At 42.8% G+C, this 22,520-nt stretch overlaps 1 protein-coding gene across 1 annotated transcript; it reads right to left on the bottom strand.

Annotated features, from left to right (window-relative positions):
• Window positions 1-21,618: 21,618 nt before the first annotated feature.
• LOC139692495 (spidroin-1-like) lies at window positions 21,619-22,504 on the bottom strand. The gene is made up of 3 exons (XM_071590712.1): window positions 22,438-22,504; window positions 21,674-22,044; window positions 21,619-21,627 (listed from the first exon to the last, which is right to left on the bottom strand). The coding sequence occupies exons 1-3, from the start codon at window positions 22,502-22,504 to the stop codon at window positions 21,619-21,621; spliced, it is 447 nt and encodes a 148-aa protein (XP_071446813.1).
• Window positions 22,505-22,520: the final 16 nt, after the last annotated feature.

The following is a 22,520-nucleotide window of genomic DNA, read 5'->3' as shown; positions in this document are numbered from 1 at the left end:
TGACGATTGGTAGGTGCGGAAACATTTTTCTCGTAGGTCTCCCAAGTAACGTAAGTGGATTCATCTTTTTCGGTTGGGTTCCACACAAAATGATATTTTCCAAGCATCACGCTCTTGAGCTAGGCAGTGCTCAGCCATTCCTTATTAAATGCAGTGCAAATGCGAGGAAAAGATTGCCATAGTTTCCATTGCCACACGGGAAAACTTCCTTAAGCCTTTCGTTGCCCAGCGCCGCCGTTTGCAGGATCTATAGCCTGGATTTCTGAGAAGAATCTTCCGCACGTATCTTTAACTTCGTTCTATTTTCTTACTCCACTCCCATCTCTTTTTCTCGGGGTCGAAGCGATCCTGTGAATATTTCTTCTTTCCGGTTGCCTGCCTTAACTTCCCCCGAGCTTATACGTGTGTAACTATATTTCGCGTGAGTTCCTGAGAAATCTTATCTGGCAAATCCCACCCGAAAAAAATGGCCTCACGTATTTCCATTGGGTTCCCATCGGGCTGTTTCCATCGCGTACCTGGATTCTCTTTTTCCTTACCCTCTCGACCCTCTCTCGCTCCTACCCCAGTTCCCTTGTGTTTGTGTATGTACCTATATATCTGTGTACACTCTCACACATATATACAGGGTGTGGCAATATAACTTTCTTTTTTCAAACGCAAAACGCTTTTAAAAAAGAAAGTTATGTTACCGCACCCTGTATATACATTATACATGTGTGTGTGTGTATATATATATATATATTATATACATTATAGAATATATATATATATAATATATATATATAATATATATATATATATATATATATAATATATATATATATAATATATATATATATATATATATTCTTCCGATGAAGACGTAGCTGAATTCCGTCGAAGTTATCAAGAAATAACGTGCGAGTGATCTTTTTATGAGTTCTTATATTGTTTGTTGCTGTTCAAGTTTGTTATTCAACACTTCCGTGTTACTTCGACGAAATCATCTATATATATATATATATATATATATATATATATATATATATATATATATATATATATATATATATACACACACACGCACACGCATATATATACACACATACATATACTTATATATATATATATATATATATATATATATATATATATTTCGTGTTTGAATGTGTATATATATATATATATATATATATATATATATATATATATATATATATATATATATATTTCGTGTTTGAATGTGTATATATATATATATATATATATATATATATATATATATATATATATTTCGTGTTTGAATGTGTATATATATATATATATATATATATATATATATATATATATATATATATATGCATTTATGCGTGTGTATGTATGTGTATATATTAAAGAACTATGAAGAGTAAAAGGAATGTGTGCGTGTGTACACATATATACTTAGTTATCTGAACACACCTACACACACACACCTACTTCGTCCATTACTCCCACTTCCCGTCTCGTTGGGTCCGTCTTTTACGTCCAAAGAGCGTGCTGGGCGCTCGTTTGAATCCGACTCGCCAACACTCACCCCTTCGGTCTCGCTTCGCCTCACCGAACCGAGAGAGAGGAAGCGGCTGTAACGAAGGGAAGGTCTTCTTCTTTTTTTTCTTTTTCGCTTTCGTGTCGACAGCTTTCGTGGGAACCTCTTTGAAAGTCCGAGACGAGTGAATGGGATCTAGAAAGTTATAGCCTCTCATTTCCTTCTTTCCATCACTCCCGGCAGGGGGACACGTTCACCATAGGACGAGCGAGACTCCTTTGCACGCTCGAGACGGGTCTCTGGGTTTGCTGGACGAATAGGATTGCTACCGGTGGTGTTTAAGGGATATGTTGGAACCTAATTTCGGCTAAATTCTTCTCATTACCTGGGGGGGGGAGGCTGTGCAGCAGTGCTTCATTTCGTAGAAATTCCAGTACAGGTAGACTCAATTGGTGCGTAGCATGATAATCAATGGGAAGGAAACGAAATCCTTGCCCGGGAAATATAACTGAAGAAGCGTGTTATCATGACGGGAGAAAAGCGAAAAAAAATTTGAGTTTTTTCGTTTCCTACCTCGGAAGTGACGAAACATCACCTGGGAGAATTTCGACTGGCGTCAAGCTTATTAGTCGTTTGCGTTTTTTAACCATGAAGAAAAGGTTTTTGCATGTCTTGTTTGCTTGTTTTTTTTCATTGTCATGTTTTTGCTCTTTGTTCTGTCTCGCGTGTAACTTCTCCTGCTCCCGTTACCTATTCCTTAAGATATTTTCCTGAGAATAATGCATACGTTTATCCCTAGGACGCCCACTCTCTTTATACCGTTTGTTTTTAATTCAAATATCACATCTTGTCCTCCGAGCTGACTGACCCCCGGTCGTACCGTTTTATGACCCTCCTAAACGGACGTCGAATCCAAATGAATAGATATCTTCCGGAGAGAGATAAAAGTCCTGGGGGGGTGGGGGTGTTTCGGATGCCTTTACGGTCGACCTTACGGGGGGGGGGGTTGAAGAGTAATCCCGCGGTATTTCGGGCCGGTCCTTTATCGCTCCACATCGGTAGAACGGGGCGAGGGTAGAACAGGGTCGCGTGGAAGTTCGCCCCTGCCCGCCGACGGTGATCTAGAACCACGAATCACGAGAAGTCAACCTCCCTCACTGCATCACCCTTTCCCACGACCCCTTCTCCTCTTACTCCCCCAATTCGGCTGTTATCTGTGTTGACGGGCGACCCGTGGGTTACGGAGACAAATGGTTGGCACCGTCTTCGGGGATTTTCGTGCATGTGTGTGTGTGTGTGTAAATATTTTTTTCATCCCTCTCCTCCTACTCATTTCGGTGATTTCTCTCGTTGCGCGGGTAATGGAAGAGTGCGGGATGGTGGAGTGATTAAGTGCGGGCCAAATGGAAGGGTTTATAAATGGAAGTAAGACGAGAGAAGAATGGCTGGGGCGGAGATTTCACGAAATGGAGGAAGCAAGGGTGGGGCGATCCTGTGTTCCCTGTTCTCCCAAGGCTTTTACTCTCCCCGCCATCGTTCTCCCGTCCGCCTTCGTTTCCTCGGCTGGCAGACCCGTTGTCCTCGCCATTTTGAACGGGTGGTGTTGTTGTAATTAACGTGGAAAGATATTCTGATTGAAAGTTGGCAAACGTTGTAATTACAGTAATGTAAGTATTGATTTAGGGGCAAGTGATTCCTTAGCCTTAAGCCTTATCCAAACTGGAGTTTGAGGTAAAAAGCGTGGGGTTAACGAGAGCTGTTTTCATCTTAAATGAAAAGTACTTGGGAATTCTGATGGTGCCAATACACAGTCGGACACGTTGCCTGTAATATATATATAAATATATATATATATATATATATATATATATATAAATATATATATATATATATATATATATATATATATAAATATATATATATATATATATATATATATATATATATATATATATATATATATATATATATATATATATATATACACACACACACACACGAGGGGCATCCGGAAAGTAGTACCCGTTCGTGAAATAAAGACACAAAAGTAAATATTAACAAACATAAAAAATTTTATTTGAAAGAGGATACTTTAAACTACTTCTCAACATAATCTCCAAGCAAATTAAGGCATTTGTCATAACGTGTGACAAGTTTCTGTATTCCTGCTGCATAGTCCTTCGCCGCCAGCTCATTGAGATACGCGAGGGACCCATCTTGCACAAATTTTTGCATAATGCAGATGGTGTTTAACAATTTCATGAACAATTGTTCGAGAAACATTGGGAAAATGCTCACAGATGTCATCAATTGTGACGCGCCGATCGTTCCTCACGAATTCGTCAACTGAGCTCACCAGTTGGTCTGTAATGACAGACGGTCTCCCCGAACGCTCATCGTCGTGTGTGTTCCCCCTCCCCATGTTGAAGTTGCGACACCACCGCCGAACAGACGACTCGTCCATTACATTGTCTCCATACACCTCCTTTAATTGGCGATGAATATCACATGGGCGAACGTTTCTTGCATTGAGGAATTTAATCACTGCCCTCACTTCACAACTGGCGGCGTTCTCAATTTTTTTAAACATTGTAAACAATCACAGAAACAACACAGGCAATGCTAGCGTCACGCAACTTGGCTCAGAGAAGGCAGACAAGCCACTGAAGCTATCTGACCTCGTCCAGCGGCTACTCGCGTCGTCAGCACTTCATGCGGCACGAACGGGTACTACTTTCCGGATGACCCTCGTATATATATGTAACTTAATTAGTAACCTGTACATATATCACAAGTGGGAGAGTGGCGGATGGAGATTCGAGATGGGCATTGTTAGAAAGAGTGGTAAGATAGGCGTGTCCATAATACTTGTGGTCTCAACTTTTATGTGAAAGAAGTGCTTTAAGAGGCGTGTAAAGAACTGGAGAGAGGAATGAAGGTCGGAGGAAAATTAATAACATCAGGTTTGCGGATGATTAAGCCTTAGTTTGCCAGTCAATCAATATCGCAATGTAAATATTGCTGAACGCATTGAAAAACCAGTGCAAATAGGTGTGGGATGAGAGTAAATATATACAAAACAAAGGATATTATGTTTTTTGGGAAATTTAAAGGCTAAGTTAAATATTACAATAGGAGTTTTTAAACCAGAACAGGCGTTGCTGTTAACTTATTTTTTAAGTGAGTCGGACGAAAATGATCAAAGTGATAGGGGCATTAGAAGATGATATAAGTCGTGCAAAGAAGCTTTGACATGAAGGTATTTAATGAAATTGGTGAGACAGGGACGCTGAGTAAGGATGTGAGTCGATTTTTCTTGTGTGTCTGTGGGTATTGCTTTGTTATGCTTGTGTTTCTTCTGCATATTTGTCGCGTATACATTTTACACGCCACATTGACGCATTGGTGAATTTTATTGGCACATTTCATGGGCATATGTGTGTACGTGCTCAACACACACTTTCTCTCTCCTAAGTTCCCGTTTTCAATATGCGATTAAGTTAAGTTGGACTTGAGAGGAACGGCTTTGATACGCGAATAAGTGAACAATCAATGTCAAGCGGCTATGTTGACCAAATTACCCGAGGGAAACATTTTTTTACAAATGTTTTCCACCAACCCATTCTAAATTTTGATTCTCCTCGAAAATGTCCCCATTCAACTCGAAAGAAAATGGAAGCGATAAAGTTGGCTCCCTCCTTGGATGGCGACGCCATCTGCGAACCTGGCCCAGAACCACGTCCCAGAAAGAGGCGGGTATCCCCGGGAAATCACGTTAGCTCCCTCGGTTATTCTCTGCCTCCTCTTCCACGGCCAGACTTAATAAAAGCGTTGCGGCTGACTCGTCGAGTCTGGATGAAAAAAAAGTCCACGCAGCACCACCGTCCTCCCCTCCTTGATACGTCGCGATGCTTAAGGGGGTGGGGGTGCTCCTGGTGGCACCCACGCAGAGGCATACCAAGACCGGTAATAAATGCGTTCGAGCAGCGAAAGCTCCTTACCTCCCGCGTCCTTTCGTTACAATCGCCAACCCCCCCTTCTTCTTCTTCTCCATCCTCTCTCAAAGGGGGACAAGAGTCCTCGAGTGCTTCACCCCACATCCCCCACCCCAGCCCCCGTGTTTTCTCCGCCACTACCCCACACACGTCCTCGAAGTCTCCTTTCTATACTCCCCCAATCTCTCTCCCGCTCCAGCCCCGTCTCCACTCTCGCAACTTCTCCCTGCTGCGCCCTTTCCCATTGTCCCTCCGAAATGGCTCCTTTTCATCGTGGGACGCGATTGCGGTGTCCTTGCCACCCTATCTATCTGTCGACCTCGGAGGAGGTGGGGGTGGAGACAGGCGGAGAGGGTTTGCGAGGACTCGGGGAGATCGAGTGTTTGGAGGAGGGAGGGAGAGGCGTGTTGATAAACCTTTCCCGACCCACCCCCTTCTCCGTCCTATGCAGGAGGGAGTTGAGATAGTAAAGCCCTCCCTCACTGTCGTGCATGTCCACGATAAAAACGATCCTCTCTATCCCTCTCTCTCACTCCTTCCCTTCTTCACCCCGGCCACCCTTCCTTCCTTCTTTGCTTCTCTCACTCTCTTCATCTGTTCTCCTCCTCGCCCATTTCTTTCTTCTCTCCCAGTCCCTCCCCACGGCCAATCCCTTTCCGAGGGGATCGCTCGCTCCTTTTTTTCCAGCCTGGAACCCTCGTCTTTTTTCTTCCCCCATTCCTCTCTCGGGATTTTATGGGCCCAGGGAGGTTTTTCGTTGGGATTTTCCATCCTCGCTCTTTCTCTCCCTCCCACTCTCCGTCCCCTCCCACTCCAAAATTCTTCGTGTCCCTTTTCTTTTTCCCTCGTTCCACGATGCACCCTTAACGTTCCTCCCGCCCTCCCTCTCCATCCTTGGAGCATTGGTATGCATAGTTTTCCCTTGGGTTTTCGACCCCGGCGACTAAATTTCCAACATTTTCTTCGGAATGTCAGCGTGGTGGTTTCTCGTGTTTTTATTTTTAAAGGAGCACAACGGCACGTAAAAGATCATATTAAATTAGGAGGACTTCATGTGTTTTGTGTTCGTTAAATGAGCCTTTTGAAAGGGTGCTTCGTGGCCTACACATTTGCTATTCCGGAACCCCTTCTTGAATTGATACTTAAATTTTATGCCCTGTGGTGAGAGAGGCTGGGGTTTTAATCCGGCTTATTGAAATGGCATGCAGTTTTGTCTCGGTTTCTTTGGTTGTTAGTCGCTGTGTATTTCCCTGAGAGAGCTCGTTCTTCTCTTTTTATTTTAAAATATGAACGGCATAGAGATTTATTTCATATGTATGTATGTTGATATGGTACCTTCGGTCTTGTTCAAAAGTAATGAAAGTAGATATACTGGATGGTTATAAATGTGCATCGCAGTGGGGTTTTTCAGTAACAAAACCATAACTCCCAGCTTGTTTTTGTTATGAAATCTCAATTTCGGCCTATATTTGCTTCTTATCTCATCGGAGGGCAGCCACTGACAAATCATATTTTTAACCTGACGATGCAATGAGCAATAATGTTGTGCACAAAACTTTTAGTTCCACTATATCAGTTTTTACCCGCCGTCAACCTCGTTTAAGGCGCCCAAGGTTTTCACGCGAGTTATATTTTGGGATAAGGAATCAATAATAAGGCAAACGCTCCTACTACGTTGGCGTGCTATGAACTTGGATGAGCTCCTCTCGTGCTTCAACCCGTCGTCGAAATGGTTTCACTCCGCCGACTCTTTAAGCGATGCCGAAAAGACTTTCAAATTACGTTTCGTTTTCCCTTTTTGCCTGGCAGAGGACGACGATCTCTCACGAATCATGTTGTTGCCTCTTTTGTACTAGAAGGGGTTCTTTGCGTTCTGCCCTTCGCCTTCTCACTCTATCTCTTTTCGCCATTTCACTCTCCCTTTCCCTTCTATTAATTTCGGCTCCAATCCTTCCTGTCATCTCCACTCTATATCTTTGTTTCCTCCGGAAGAAGTTCGCCTTCGTCGAAGTAATTACTTTTCCGCTTGCGTTATCTTTCTTTGCACAAATTCCAAGCAGTCCCGACGAAGTAAAGTAATTCTTCCTCCCGTCTAAAGAATATTACACTATTATTAACCGAGAACGAGGAGGTTGAAGGCAAGAAGAAGACACCGCATTGCTTTTTTTTTATTAGCCAAGTGCTCACAAGGTGTGTGTTCTGCGAGGTCGTTATTTGGTTAGTAGTAGTATCCTGAAAAACTTTTCTCTCTTAGTTGAAAATTTCCGGGGGGACTGAGAAGGCATTTTCACGAAATACATTATGCCCGTGATGTTTTAAGAGACAAACAATATTCCCAGATGTACTATAACCAAGCCGGCAGTTTGCGTTTTAAGTGCCTTTTTTGTTTAGTAAACCGATATAAATCTCGCAGAAATTCCGTAAATACCTTTTTTAACGAAATCCATGCTTCAGATGGGTTGGTTTCTTCTTGCGCGTGCTCGAATAAGGATATATTTACGGGGCGAGAGGCTGAAGTCATTAGTGGGGATTAGCGACCAGTACCCTGGATACGAACACTCGGCACTCTGCCTGCCCTCTTTGAAGTATCCTTGCCTTAATCCCGCGTCCAGCCCCCCGATGTTCGGCAGCCAACTTGAATTATAGTGGCGCGGGGTTAACGTTTCTCTTTCTAAAAAACACCATCCCATCCAAAATTTAAAATAATAATGAACCGTCTCAATCGCTGGCGTCTTGTGGACACTTGAAAGTATTCTGAAGATTGTACAGTATGAGAGTTATTTTAATTGCAAATCTTAGGAAATACACAAAACTACAAAATTTTTTCATTTGTTATTGCAGCAAAAAGTGAAACGAATTTCGCTAGGTTAAGCATTGCTGTATTCATCGTCATCATTCATTCATTGTCATTTTAACTTATCATTTTCATTTTGTTATACTTTTGGATTGTATACCGTTGATTTTAAATACATATATATGTATATATATATATATATATATATATATATATATATATATATATATATATATATATATATGTAAGATTTACTTAATAAATTTTGCAGAATATACATCTGAAAGGAAATTAAAATAGTGACAATTTATCCCTTACATGTCCTAAATAAACATTAGCTACGCGGCAAAAATATTCAATAAGAAAAATTTCCCTGTGGCGGCATGTTGAGATGCCGGAGGCGATGATAAAGAAATGCAAAATCTCAGGAACTTCTCCACTTTTATTTCGATGCAGAAAATTACGTTGTTCGTCCTTTTCTCCTCGATAAATTACCTGCTACGGACGGAAAATGTACACCAGGAGAAAACTCTGCCTCACAAATAATCTAATTAGAGGCAAATATTTCAAATCCGGGTATGTTTCGCTCGAGAGGAGGTAATGTACACCCTTTGGGTCGATGGCGACCGCCACGGCGCTCCGTGTCGTTCCTTTGTCGCCAGCGCCATGGTGAGCGAGGGGGCGTTGTCTGCTGGGCTCGGATGGGGGGGGGGTACCGGGAAGGGCCATCTGAATAATTACGACCGTCCACCTTTTTATCCCAGAGCCGTACCCCATATAAAAGGGGGGTCCCTAATCATATATACTCTTCCGAGGGGGACGAGCCATGCTCGGAACGCCTCAGCTGAGAGCCATGCCTCGAAACTTCTGCCATTTCTCGTGTTCTGGGATTTCAATTTACGCTTTTTCGTTCCGTGGATGCCAGGCGATGGAGCATCTTTTCTCGATTCGACGGAAGTGTTAATGTGAAGAAGAAATTGGATGAATTTCTCCTTTAATCTGGGTGGCGTTTATGTTGCGCCATTTTTAATGCATTTTGATTTAAAATTGTATGACTGTATGTGAATGCGGTAAGATGATAACGCATAAACTTTTTGTCTTCGACATTCCACGCATATTAAGGGCTTAATTTGACGCTATTTTTCTATTCAAAAGGTTTGCGTCACCTTAAAGTCTTCGGTGCGCCTTTCCATCCCTTTCGCCAAACCCAACCCAGTGGAACCATGAAGTGATTCGACGTGAAACGGAAATGATTGGCATAATTTTTTGAGCTCCTTAGTTTTGGGGCTGGTATAATAAAGTATGCCGGAAATTCATTTCAAGAATACGTGCTTCCCACCTGCCATAATCATGTTAGAGCTGCTTGCCATCGTCTTCCCTTACTTAGCGTTGCTATGTGGAATCTCTTTAATCTCTCACGGACGTCCTGGTGCTTATGCAACCCGCGTTTCGGTAATGCGTTTTGTGTCACATACGCGATTCCATTAAGGGGCTGAGTGAGATGAACATTCCTTAGCTCTCTGATCAGCTGCCAAGAAAAATTGCATTTTTTTTTTCAAAAGCCCTGTTCACACTTGCTTTGCTTTCTTAACCAGAAAGAGTGGAGAGTTATTTAATTATTATGAGGAAATTTTCCGAGTTTTATGTCATTGAAAATGGCGAGTCTGATTGGTTGGTGGTTGTTTTCATTTTTCTTGTTATTCCTAAAGATTGCTTCCCATTAACCGATTTGTCGCGGTTCGTCGCATTTTGAGAAGCTTTACTGTGATATTCCGGGAGGGAAATGAGACTTCGCCACAATTTGCGCGAATCTTAATTGCACCCGTTTCAAGGTTGGCTTTATTGCTGTCACGCGTTGTGTACCATTCTTAGACATTATTAATTACCGGGGACTTTCGAAAAAAAGTTGTCCATGGCGGAAATGTGTTAGCTGTAACTGGCATTTTAAGAAATTAGATAATTATCTATTGGAAAATTACCTCACCCGTTTAATTTCAACGCATTACATTTCAAATTACACGCGGCTACATTTCAAAGCAATCGCATCCAGTTTAGCATTATTGCGTGTACGTTTCGTCATAAAGCTCTTGACAGATGTCTGAAAATGTATTTTGGTTAAATAAATTAATTGCGAACGCGTGACATTTTCGCTGCGTCTTAAATATATGTATATATATATATATATATATATATATATATATATATATATATATATATATATATATATATATATATATATATATATATATATATATAATGTATAACACTTAGCACTAGTGGACACAGACAAAAACACAGAAACACACAAAAAAAGAGACTCACTATTTTTCGAATTTTCGGTGGTCGTTGCCACCTTTATCAAGGAAGAGAGGGACAGAGTTCTGTCCCTCTCTTCCTTGATAAAGGTGGCAACGACCACCGAAAATTCGAAAAATAGTGAGTCTTTTTTGTGTGTTTCTGTGTTTTTGTCTGTGTCCACTAGTGCTAAGTGTTATACATTATTATTCACGTCCGTGAGACTTTCAAAAAGTGTTATATATATATATATATATATATATATATATATATATATATATATATATACACACACACACACACATATATATATATATATATATATATATATATATATATATATGTGTGTGTGTGTATAATTATGTATGTATCTAATATAAATATAGAAAAAATAAATATAATATATATGAAAATATATATTTTTATATAACAATATAATATATATATATATATATATATATATATATATATATATATATATAGATATAAATATTTCTTGTTCGGAACTAACTAGAAGTTGGATCCAAACAAAGTAACTGTTAAGTTTTGCCTTCGAAAATCAAATTTTGGGATGAAGAACTATCCTTAGGCGACGAATATACGTAGCCTTTCGTTTGTTGGTTAGTTATTTGGAGCATCTTTGATTTGAGTGTGTTGCATTTGAGTGAATTCATAATGTTTTTTACGCATATTTTTTTGAAAATGTGTTTTTCATTTTAATGCTAATACATATAATAATGTTTAAATGTTAAACCAGTGGTGCTTTCATGTCTTATTTGAGTTGAAACATGTTACTTTTAGTGGTAGCGTTATGTTTTTCCTTATTAAGACTGGTTCGTGAATAGATCTCAATAAATCCGTGACACCAGAGATGTTATGTGAACGTTTTATCCCAACGAAATGCCACCAAGTGCGGTGGGTGGTAGAAGTGTGCTATTCCTCCCGCGTCCGTCTTTTCCTCTTCGCTCAGTCCGTTCCCGCCATCCCACCTTTCCCGTTCCCTCCTCTTTATCCATTTGCCTCCTTCCTCTACACCGCTGGGGAAATCCCTTTCCCCCCGCCCCCGCACAAGGCAGTCGCCGGCGATTGTAATTAGCGCGGCGGCGAGGTGAGGTGGCGGAGTGTGTTGCGGTCGGATGTTCGGATCTCGCAGGGGACGCCGGGGCCGACGGAGCGCTGAAATTGTGTTAGCGGGTGGGAGGGAAGGATCGGGTGGGGGGGGGTTCAGGAGTTCGACATGCGGTGGGGGATGGGGGTGTGTGTGTGTGTGTGAGGTAGAAGAGGAGTTGGAGAAGTGTTTATGGGGGGAGGTGAGGAGAGAGGGAGGAGGGCAGGTGAGGGCGTAAATGTGGGAGTAGGGTCGGGGCGGAGTTGGGGCATGGTTTTCGGGGGGGGGGGGGGAGGGGGGAAGGGTTTATGGGGGTGGGTCGAATCGGGGAAAGGGTACGAGCGAAGCCCGCTCGTGTGGGTTTGCGCGCATGGCGTCCCATTTTCTCCCGTGCCCTCCCTCCTCTTGTCCGGCCCCTCGAATCCGCTCGGAGCAGCCATCTCATCTCCTTTTATTTTCCCTTTCCCTCCTCCACTACTCTCTTTTAACCCCTTCCCCCCCCTTAACCCCACCATCCCTTCCGCTCGGATGTAGCATTTCTCTCCGTCCCTTTTCCCGCCGTCGTTCGTCTCCGCCTTCTCTTACCACTCCTCCTATTTCCGTCTCCCGCCCGAATCTTCCGACCCATCGTGTGCGGGACGAGCCGCTCTCTTGTTTTTATGTTCTCGTTTTTTCGCTTTTCACGTGCATTTCGTGGTCTGCCCCCTCCTCTCTCTCTCTCTCTTTTCCTCCTCGCAGAGCACAAGCAGGTTGGCGATGCCTCTCGCTAATTTTTTTTTGCCCCGGAGTGGTTTGCATATTTTTTGTGCCCTTCTCGCTGCCCTGGTGTTTTATTTATTATTTTTTTTGGCCATAAACCAATTTTTTTCCTCTTTCGTCTTCCAGTGTGCTCAGATAGCCGTGAGTGGGGATGTATGGGTGCGTGTAAGGTTCGTGTTTTTTTTAATACGCCCTCGTGTATTTTATTTTCGTTTTTTTTCTTATTAATACCGTGGTGTGCTCTTTTGGTCGCCGTGGATCCGTGGCGATTTTTGCGAGGCGTGCTAACTCCCGCGGATGTCGAGAGTCCGTCGCGCAGCCCGCTTCTCTCACATCCCCCTTACCTTCCCCAGGCGAACGTTTTTATTTTTCGGCGTTTGAAGTGGTCGTTCTCTTATGCAGTGATATTTCGCGTGTTTTTTTAAATTTTATTTCCTTTTAATTTCGTGTGTCTGTCGGTGTGTGGCGGTGGAAAAGGGGGCATTAAATGATTTAATGGGAGGATTTACTGCCAAGCTGTTATCGCATCCCTCTTTAACCCCATTGCTAGGCTCTCTTCCCATTTTCCCCATTTTCCCTACTTTATGCATGTGGGTGCCCTTCTTACTTTAATTCCATTTCTCCTCTTCATCTCTTTTATCATTCCTCTTCCTTTTCTCCGGTTCACTCTCGGGTAGAAGGGTCTTTATGCGGTGCCCTCGAATCTGTAGGTATCGCTATAGACCTTACAGGCCTTAACGTGTAATCTTAGAACCGATGATTGTCAACGAGGTAGTTGAGAATCACGTTCATAGGTTGCTCATACCTCAGGAAGAAACATTTTTTTTGTCGTCGTGTGTTCCCGTTTGCGAAAGGAACGTTTTCGCAAAGAGAGGAGGTTGCATTTCGTATTCGTTTGAAGAATTCCCCACTCTACTTCTATGAAAACAAATATGCTCAGAAACCGGGAATGATTCATGCGTCCTGTTAACAGTCTATATATAAGGTGTTCTTCTCCCTACGTTTTGAATCTTAGTACAATTATTTTCTTGCCTCTGTATATTTCATATTAAATACTGCTAATAACTATTTCTTATGTGTATCTTTTTAGTTTACGGGAATATTAGCGCATTGATACGCTCGTGAGCTATTATTTGTTCCATTATTCATTCCATTGTTTGTCTTTTTACATATTTTTATCATATAAGTATCAGTCATGAAATTGATTGGAAAACTTAATATTTGTAGTTTTACTCCTTTGATCTGTGTATTTGTCGGATACGTACCAATATTTTCTTTGCGTCGCTTTTCTTAACCACGTTCGAATTATAGAAAATGTGATCTAACTTCGCCAATCTTGATCAATTATTGTTTATTTGCGTAATATGTTGATGTATCCGTATTTATTTATTTACAATTCTCAAAATATCATGTATTATTTGTATAGTTTAAAGTGAAACTGAAAATTGGTTACTGTTAAACTAGAGAGAAATCGAGCGGAGCGTAAAATTGAAAATATTTTAAAATATTGTGCTTCTGGTACGATTACCGAATACTTAAGTCATTACTTCACAAGTTTTATTTTGGCCGAGGACATGAACATTTTGAACTTCTCCATAGGAATGCTGTTGCCGAGTGAGTTCTCAGCATAAGAACGAAAACTTCTCTGCCTCTAATATTTATGCATTGCGGTCAATTACAAAGTTGCTTCTTGAACCGTCGCCTTTTTCGCTATCCTTTTACGGCGAAGGGTATCGAGGAAGTCAAACCTGATTCTTTCGGTATCTACCCTTGCTTCCACTGAGATTTCGATGCTTGTCGTTTCCGAGGCCAAAGGGTGCCTTATGCGTCGACGCGTGTGTGCAGGCGAGAGTCCGGCCGGTCTCCTTTTCACGCGACTCATTTTTGTTTCGTAATGGGGTCGAATCTCTTGTGCGCTCACCTCGAACGGATCCATGTCCCCTGGGGAGGGCGGGAGGTACTTGCCCTCGCCCCTCGCGTGACCTCTCCGAGTCACGGACGAGGGTGGATTTGCGAAAGGCAGGGGAGGGTTCGCCGGGTGGTGTCCGCGCGAGGAAGGGGGTGGAAAGTTCCTCTTTCTGTAAAGGGCAAGAAGTCACATGCGGATAGAGGGCGAAGAAAAGCGATTTTTTTAGGCCCGATCTTTCACCACCCCCCTCCCGCCATTCCCCGTCTCTCCCGACTCGTCAGCTATTCCTATCCCCAACGGATTTACGTGGTCTCGTCGGAGTAATCTTCCGCCCTCTTTTTTCCATCCTCGACTCAATCCTTGGATAGAGCTCTGCGCGGATACCGGTATCCTTTTATTCGTCCGCAGATTTTTGAATGGTCCTGTCTAAGGTAACCATCCTGGCAACCGATTCGATAGGAACATGATTGTGGGTAAAAAGAACTTGGATAAGAATACGTTAGTCTGATATCTGTGACCTATGACTTTTTAACTTTGATCAAATCTTGGAATTATTTTATTGTGTCCCTCGTGCGTTTTACTAAAATCATACCCAAGATAAATGACTAGAATAACCATCAATTTTTATGCGTAAAATATATTTGGGCAGATCGTTCACGGGATATGATTGTTTTTTTATAACGAGGGTGGACGTCTTTTGGATACAAGTTTGAAATTTTAAGCACTCGCTCAGAGTAGTGGTTGTAAATCGAAAAAAAAACATGTCAACCCGAACCGGGGACCGTTCAACCTGGAATGTCCAACCTATGGTGTCAACTTAAAATATGGTGAAGTTAAATTTTGCCATTTATTCGAAAAATTTCTAGCAAATATTACCTCTTCCAGCTTTAACCTTATTAGAGAATTATTTACCCCTCTTATTATAGAAAGCAATCACACTTAAGCGGCTAAATAATGGTTTGATGGACGGTGTTTCTTTCAGGCCATGAATAATTTTTTATGCATGCATAAGCAGAATTCTTTGCGTCGAGTGAAATGGTTGTTTTTCGTAATTGAAATGAGTTGTCGCTCATGGCTGAAAGCTCTTACTTATCCACCAACATATTTAGTAGTTTAATAATTTCAAAATTCTCGGTAATTTATCGAATTAAATAAGTATTATGCAAGATGCCTTCCTGTTTTAACTTTTTATCTCACCAAATGTTTCTCGTTTTATCTTTCCAGGCCTCTGATGCTGGTTCTGACTTGTTCACCACCTCTCGAAAACGTAAGTCAACTTCTCTTTTTTTTGGTCTCTTTAAACCCGACATCAAAATTATCCTCAAATCCCTTTTCCTCGAATGAAATATGCAAGCAGGAATTTCCACGAGCCTTATTTTTTTTAGTATTATATGTATCCTAGTGTTTGGTGATTTGTTTTCAAGTTTGTGTGATTCTCCGGTGGCTGTGATAATGTCACACCGTAAGATAAATGCGTATAATGCATCTTTATGATCCATTATTTTATGTTAAAAACCTTTTGCTGTTTTTTTTGTAACATAATGTTCTTTGAAAAAATATATTTTATATTTTCCATTGAAAAGGTATATATTTAACATTTCTTTCTAAATGTCTGATTGAATTTAATGGTAATTTCTCTTCCGTTTACAATATTATGTCGTGTGAAAGTCCAAAACTAAGAGTTTATCTTCTCGTTTTAGTCATAGAAAAGTTTTCCCGTGACTTTTTATAAATTATTTAACTATGTAAACGTCTTTTGTGAAAGTTTTTTATCTAAATAAATGATAATTTTATTTATTTACGTACATTTTATCTTATTTTGATAAAACGGGAATTGAACTTAAAAGAGTCGTGCACAAATTGATGCTAAGGAAAATTTTCTGTGTTTTTATATTTTACTGTGTTTAAAATGGACGCTGTTTTGTAATTTTATTTGGTTCAATTTATCTATTCCTCTCTTTTTTCATTAATTTGCTTTTGTAAAATTCTAAACAAAAAAGAAAAAAGTCCCAAAGAAGGAGCGATTGCTTTTACTTATCCATAAAAGTTTAGAGGGAAATGTAAGCGTTGCTAAATTTCTAGTAAATACACGATTTTGCCTTGGAATCCATGGATAGACCCTGAATTGGATATCCAGGGTTTAGATGCTCAGATTCCTTACTTTGGCTGCAGAGTCCATGGACTATTTTTCTCGTTGACGAATAATTAAGAGTATATGCGCTGTTGTTATTATTGTATCAGAATAAACGTGAAAATATATCTTAATAGAATTTTAAGATAATTATGAATGCTGAAATAGATAAAAAAACACTCTTAATACTATTAAATTAATAATAAATATAAGGTTAATGAGAGCGGTTAGGGATTGCTGGAAGTCTTACAATAATTAGTGATAATGAATCATTATTATTTTTATGCCCTATGTATCCAATTATATAATTAAAAAATTGCACGAAATCTGTACTAATGAATTGCCAAACCGGACACGAAAGTTTTTATTTATTGTCATAAGTAGTTAAGTATTGTCTTCCATAAATCAAAAAGTTTTAAATGAAATTAGTAGCACACTTTTTCAATATGAGATAATATTTCAGTAATTAACAATTGTGATTTTTAGTAAACTGCTACGACGTAATTAAGGACTTTGTGTAAGCATTATTTTTTATTGTTTTCCTGTTTATTAAATTGGATATTGTTGTTTCATTTTTCTACTTATATTATTTGATAAAGTTGATATGAGTATGTCTAGCCAACTATTGATCTTTAAATGTTAAGCAACATTTTTTCGGTCGGTTTGGAGCGAGAGGAAATTTTGATAATTCTCCCGAAGCCTATTTTTACTTCCAAATGCAAATCATTTTTTTTTTTTGCCTCTTGCATTAAAGCGTTGACCTCGCAATAATCGCCTGCCTCTCCTCTCTACTGCAAAAAATGTTAAAATTTTTATTGCATCGGGAAACATTGGCGGTGTTCAGTTGTATTAAATCACCGTAAAGGGAAATAAGTGCGTACATAAAATCAAAGTAATGCAAATCGCCGATCAACCGCTAGCTTCCTTTTCGTACAGTAACTAACCCTCGATCCATATCAGAGCGCCAGACACTGGAATTTAACTGAAAATCCGTGTGAAAAAAAAAGAAAACTGCTATCAGCGGCCGAAATGGAAATGAGGCCGCATCGTAAAAGGTAAAAAGTGACCCCCGGAAATTAAAGAGTTATTTATTTCCCTCATTTACGTTCGTGTAAATAGAGTGAATTTAACGTGGAGAATTTATCCCTGGTCCTTTAACCTTTCAACGGTGTTAGTCATAAATTAACCCCAGATAACTGACATGCCGCAATCTAATAGCCTTTCAAACTGACGGGAAAGAAATGTTTGGGATAGGCTTTAACTTTGGTATGCTTAGCTATTCATTATGATGAATTAAAAGAGTTCAGATTGATTATACTGGTATTATGATATTAATTCAAAGTTAAAACTAAAATCGGGATAAATAATGGCAGAACACATTCTTTTCACAAAAAAGTGGGTTTTTTTCGGCTACTGGTCATGTTTTATTCTTTTTATTTCAGTCTGGAAGATAAAAACGAGACACGTATATTATTTTAATCTTTTATTGCACAATTAACCAATTTAAGAAATTTCATTAATAAATGGGGAAGAGATATGGAATGATAGGAGTAAGGAATGAGGAAAGGTCATTACCGGAGCAAATACGATAAATCTTAGTCCTTTTATGACAGTTGAGTCTTGGTTCGTTTTAACCGTTGTTTGTTGCTCCTTAAGTACTTGATTCCCAGCCAAATCTCCTAACCGTCCCCTTTTCGCCTCTGTTCCACAGACGAGCTGCACCCACTGCCCGCGGCCATCTCCTCGGCGACACCACTGCCACCCGCCGGCCCCTCCGCCAATTGCCACTCCGCGGAGAGGCTCGCACTCCCTCAGTCTTCGGTCAGCGCCGCTGCCCCCCGGGGGCCCATCACCGCGGGAGGAGGCGGAGGAGGAGGCGGGGCGGCCGCGTGCAGTCCCGCCGCCGCCGGAGAGGGCCCCAGGTCCCCGCTACTTGCCCCGCCCCGCTCCACGCCCCCGGACCCACCACCTCCCGCGGCTCCTCACACGCCGGCCGCGAGGAGCGCCCCCGCCGCCGGGCCCCCGAGTCCGCAGCAGCCGCCGCCCGCCTCGGCATCGGCCCCCACTGCCTCGGCCGCCACCACCACTCAGGTGAGTACCGGAGGGAGAAACCTCGACGACCCAGTAGCGGTGAGGACCCGCAGCCGAGGCGGTTAGACTGGAGGAGAAGGTCACCTCGGCCGTCACGTCGCAAAGGCTCGGTTTATCGTGCACGTGCATGCGATAATATGCGTGTACAATTAAATTCTCCATTACTGTAGTGATAATGGCTTCTACGCATTTCAGGACATGATTTGTCGTCTATTATAATGAGGCAAAACGGAAACATTTGTTAAATATTTGAAAGTCAACACATTAAAGTGGAAGTATATTTTACCTATGAAAGGATGCTACCATTGAGGCCAATGGCAGAATTGATCTTCATAACGTCGTCGGTGATAAAAATTCCTGTCCTGGAACCCCCTTCTTTTAAATCTACCGGTAGATGTTCAAATACTCTGAAAACTTTCTTAGAAGTGTATTGTACCGCAATTTCAAATTTTATACTGTGTAATGTAAGCCAGTGACAAGTGTTGCACCATTTGTTACCATTAGTATACTCCGCATGTGTAAATTACTATGACTGGTAAACTAGCTTGCACCTTTGAGAAGCTGGTCCCTAATGGAAATTTCCAGAAGGATTTCAGAGTGTATCTTGTCAAATCGGGCTTAAATGTCGCAGCAGGTTGTCAGATTTAGATTGCATTATGAGCGGTTGCGGTAATGAGCGGAAATCTTCGCTCATCGTTCTTCATTTGTTCTCCTCACGCCCAAACAGAGCGTATTTCCATCTTGTATTTCCTCCTGCCGCGGTGAAATAGTGTTATGTCGACGACTCACGCCGAAATTCCAAGACATGACAAGATAAATGACAGCGTAGCTCAACATCGGAGAAACAAGTATGTTATATCATGGTCCATACCTACGACCGTTACAGCGGAGGTGTTGATCGCTCGTGACTACGCTCGTATCGGTTCAAATTGGTAAGAGTCGACGAGGGCACATCGTCAGTTCCCCGTCAGTCTTCTTGCGGTCGACTTAACCCTGATATTTGGACTACATATAAATTTCATAACTGATTTCCACATTCTCAGCGGGTGATAAATGAAAATTATGACGCGAGAAAGGCACTATTTCCCTGATGTTGCCCTGCGTGCGAATTGTAGGAAGCAACAAATTCTTTTCATTATACATTGGTTCTTGACGTTATCTGTCGTCTTTTGCGCGTATTCCTTAAAATTCTCGTGCACATCGAAACGGAGGTGCTGCTGGTTACTTCAGCTGCGTTCATTTCGTAAGCGTACCGCATCGCTGGAATATGGTGCTCCGTATTGCGGTCGTCCTGAAATAGCCCCGAGAAGCTATCGCACACGTTACTTTTGAAATGGTGGGAAGTACTCTCCCGCGGATCGGTGCTCTCGGCGGGCACTCCCATTTAAGGCGAGCCTCCTCCCGCCCCGCCGGGTGACCCCAGGAATGTGAATACGGAGAAAGCTGTGGTGTGAAGCCTCTAGAAAGTCTCTTGTTCTGTCGTTAACGCCACGCTCTGTGCGACCTCCGATAGACCCGTTTCGGTGACCACGTCACTAACGTCCTCCGCGTGTCCCCCTTATAATCGACACCTACTTCTCTCATCTACGTGAAAACATTTCCAAGCCCGAATAATGTCCGACTAATATGTGGGTCTGAAAGTTCTTCTCATTCGTTGCTTTAGCGCTCATGAAAATAATGAATAATTTGTTTACCTATGTGAAAAAATAAATCTAAAATAGTTCAGATTTTCCTACTTGAGGATTACATTATTTACAGCGCGTGCTGGTCAAAATTATTTCATTGACAATACCTGTCCACATTACGCCGTAAAGTTTAATGATAGTCTCGAACCAGAATTCTCAGTCACTTCACACCTTGATTGTTGAATGAGATAGTTTTACCGTAGATTGTAAAACGGCTGGAAGTGATTTTAACTCGTTTAAATTATTGGGAAACTATGAGATTTTTGAGGAAAATATTTTGGTAAGCTCAAAATCGGAGAATATTCCTAATCTCGGAAATCGCTTTCCCATCTCTACTCAAGGACAGCTTTTGACATTATGGGTCCTCAATTAACCCTTTTTGGAAAAATTCCTGAACTCCAGGTGGCAGCAAAAGTTTCGAGGAGGTAGATTTGTGATGAATAATAGGTAATAAGGATTAGCAATCACACGATAAAAGTTCTTTAACCTGAAATACGAACTTAAGGTCAATTATATCCCATGAAAGTTAAGACTCACGATTTTGCATAGAATTAATCTCATGATGGATTTTTCGCTGCAAGAAAATGGTAATGTCGGGAGTTGTAAAAACGAGATAAGAAAGTCATGAGCTTTGTAAGAAACTTAAGATATACTATGAAATTTATTGTTCGTTATGTAGTCGATATTTCTCGAATTCCATTCTGTAGTTTTAAATGAAATAAAAGCAATTCAGTGACATAATCAAGTAATAAAAATTGAAAGTGAATATTTGAATTGAAGTTTAATATATGAAATTTAATTTATTGCGCATATTTTGACAGAAATCCATCGGATTACAAATAACTATTTTCATCTTTTTATGAAAAATATATTATTGTCTCATTGTTCTGTTTTGCTTTGTTGTTGAAAGCCATTTTTTTATAATTATCAATTTTCTGGTTCTGACCACACCTCTCTCTTTCTCTCTCTCTCTCTTCACCCCCCCACCAGGTCTCTATCGGGTCCCCTCGGCTGCACCCCCATTCCCCCGCCGGGCACCCGCCTCAAGCGGCAGCCGCCTTATCCTCGTCCTCCGCCCCACAGGCTTCGCACCACCCGCTTGGCGGTGCCACCGTCGGGCAGGCCGCTAGCCTCCCTGCGCCCGCATCCCTCGCCGCCGCCTCCAGCGGGCAGACGACCGCGCCCCCCACCGGCCCCCAGCAGCAGCCACCACCACCCCCTCCACCTGGAGGGTACTACCTCCATCCCTCCCCACACCACGGCCCACCCCCACCACCGCCGCAGACCCACCACCCGGCCCTCCACGGACACCCCCAGCACCCAGGGGCACCCAACGGACCCTCATCCTACCTTCAACACCACCACGGCCTCCACCACCAAGGCGGTTCCTCCGCACCCCAGAACCACCACCACGTCCCAGGGGGTAGCGAGCGAGCGCGGCACCTACACCCGCAGCCGGGACAGCCTCAACAACCACCGCAGCAGCCGCCGCCACAGCAGCAGCCACCTCCGCAGCAGCACCAGCAACAGCAGCAGCAGCACCAAGGCATCCCACCGCCCCCTCAGGGTAGCCACCCGTACCATCACGTCCAGGGGCACCACCACCGGGAGAGCGGGAGCCACCACGCAAGCCAGCGTTCCTCCTCGCATCATTTGTCCGCATCGCACCATTCCCACCACCACCAGCAACAACAGCACCAGCAACACCAGCAGCAGCCCCCGCACCCGTCGTCCGTCTCCCACCGAGAGCCCCACCAGGGGACTGGACTGGGGCGGCAGGAGCCTGACAGGGGAGGCCCTGGAGGCCCGGGGGCGGTTGCCGAGGCCTCACCGCACTCGCGCGGCGGCGCCGGGTTGAACGGCCTCCCGCCCTCCGGGGGCCACCAACCACCGAGCGGCGGACACCCGCCCCCCGCCGGCCCGCAGGGACTGGGCCTAGTCCCGCCCTCGTCGTACCACCCACCGCCCCACTCCTCCGCCCCCTCGTCCTCTGGGCCCGCCAAGAGCGGTCACCCCCCACCCCCGCCACCCCCGCCGCCACCCCAGCAGCAACAGCCGCCCTCGCAGCCGCAGTCTCTGGTCCCGCCTTCCCTCTCGGCGGTGCGCAGCCCCACCTACCCCCCTCTCTACGCCCCCTACGCCCCCGCCCTCAGCGCCCACCACCACCAGCATCAGCACCACCATCAGCACCAGCATCACCACCTGCTCCACTCGCCCTACCTGCCATCTTCGCTGCCACTCGC

The sequence above is a fragment of the Hetaerina americana genome, unplaced genomic scaffold (genome assembly GCF_022747635.1).
Source record: "Hetaerina americana unplaced genomic scaffold, ioHetAmer1.1.p SCAF_4, whole genome shotgun sequence".
NCBI lineage: Eukaryota > Metazoa > Arthropoda > Insecta > Odonata > Calopterygidae > Hetaerina > Hetaerina americana.
The sequence above is the reverse complement of the archived record's forward strand: the minus strand, read 5'-3'. Positions and strand labels throughout refer to the sequence as shown.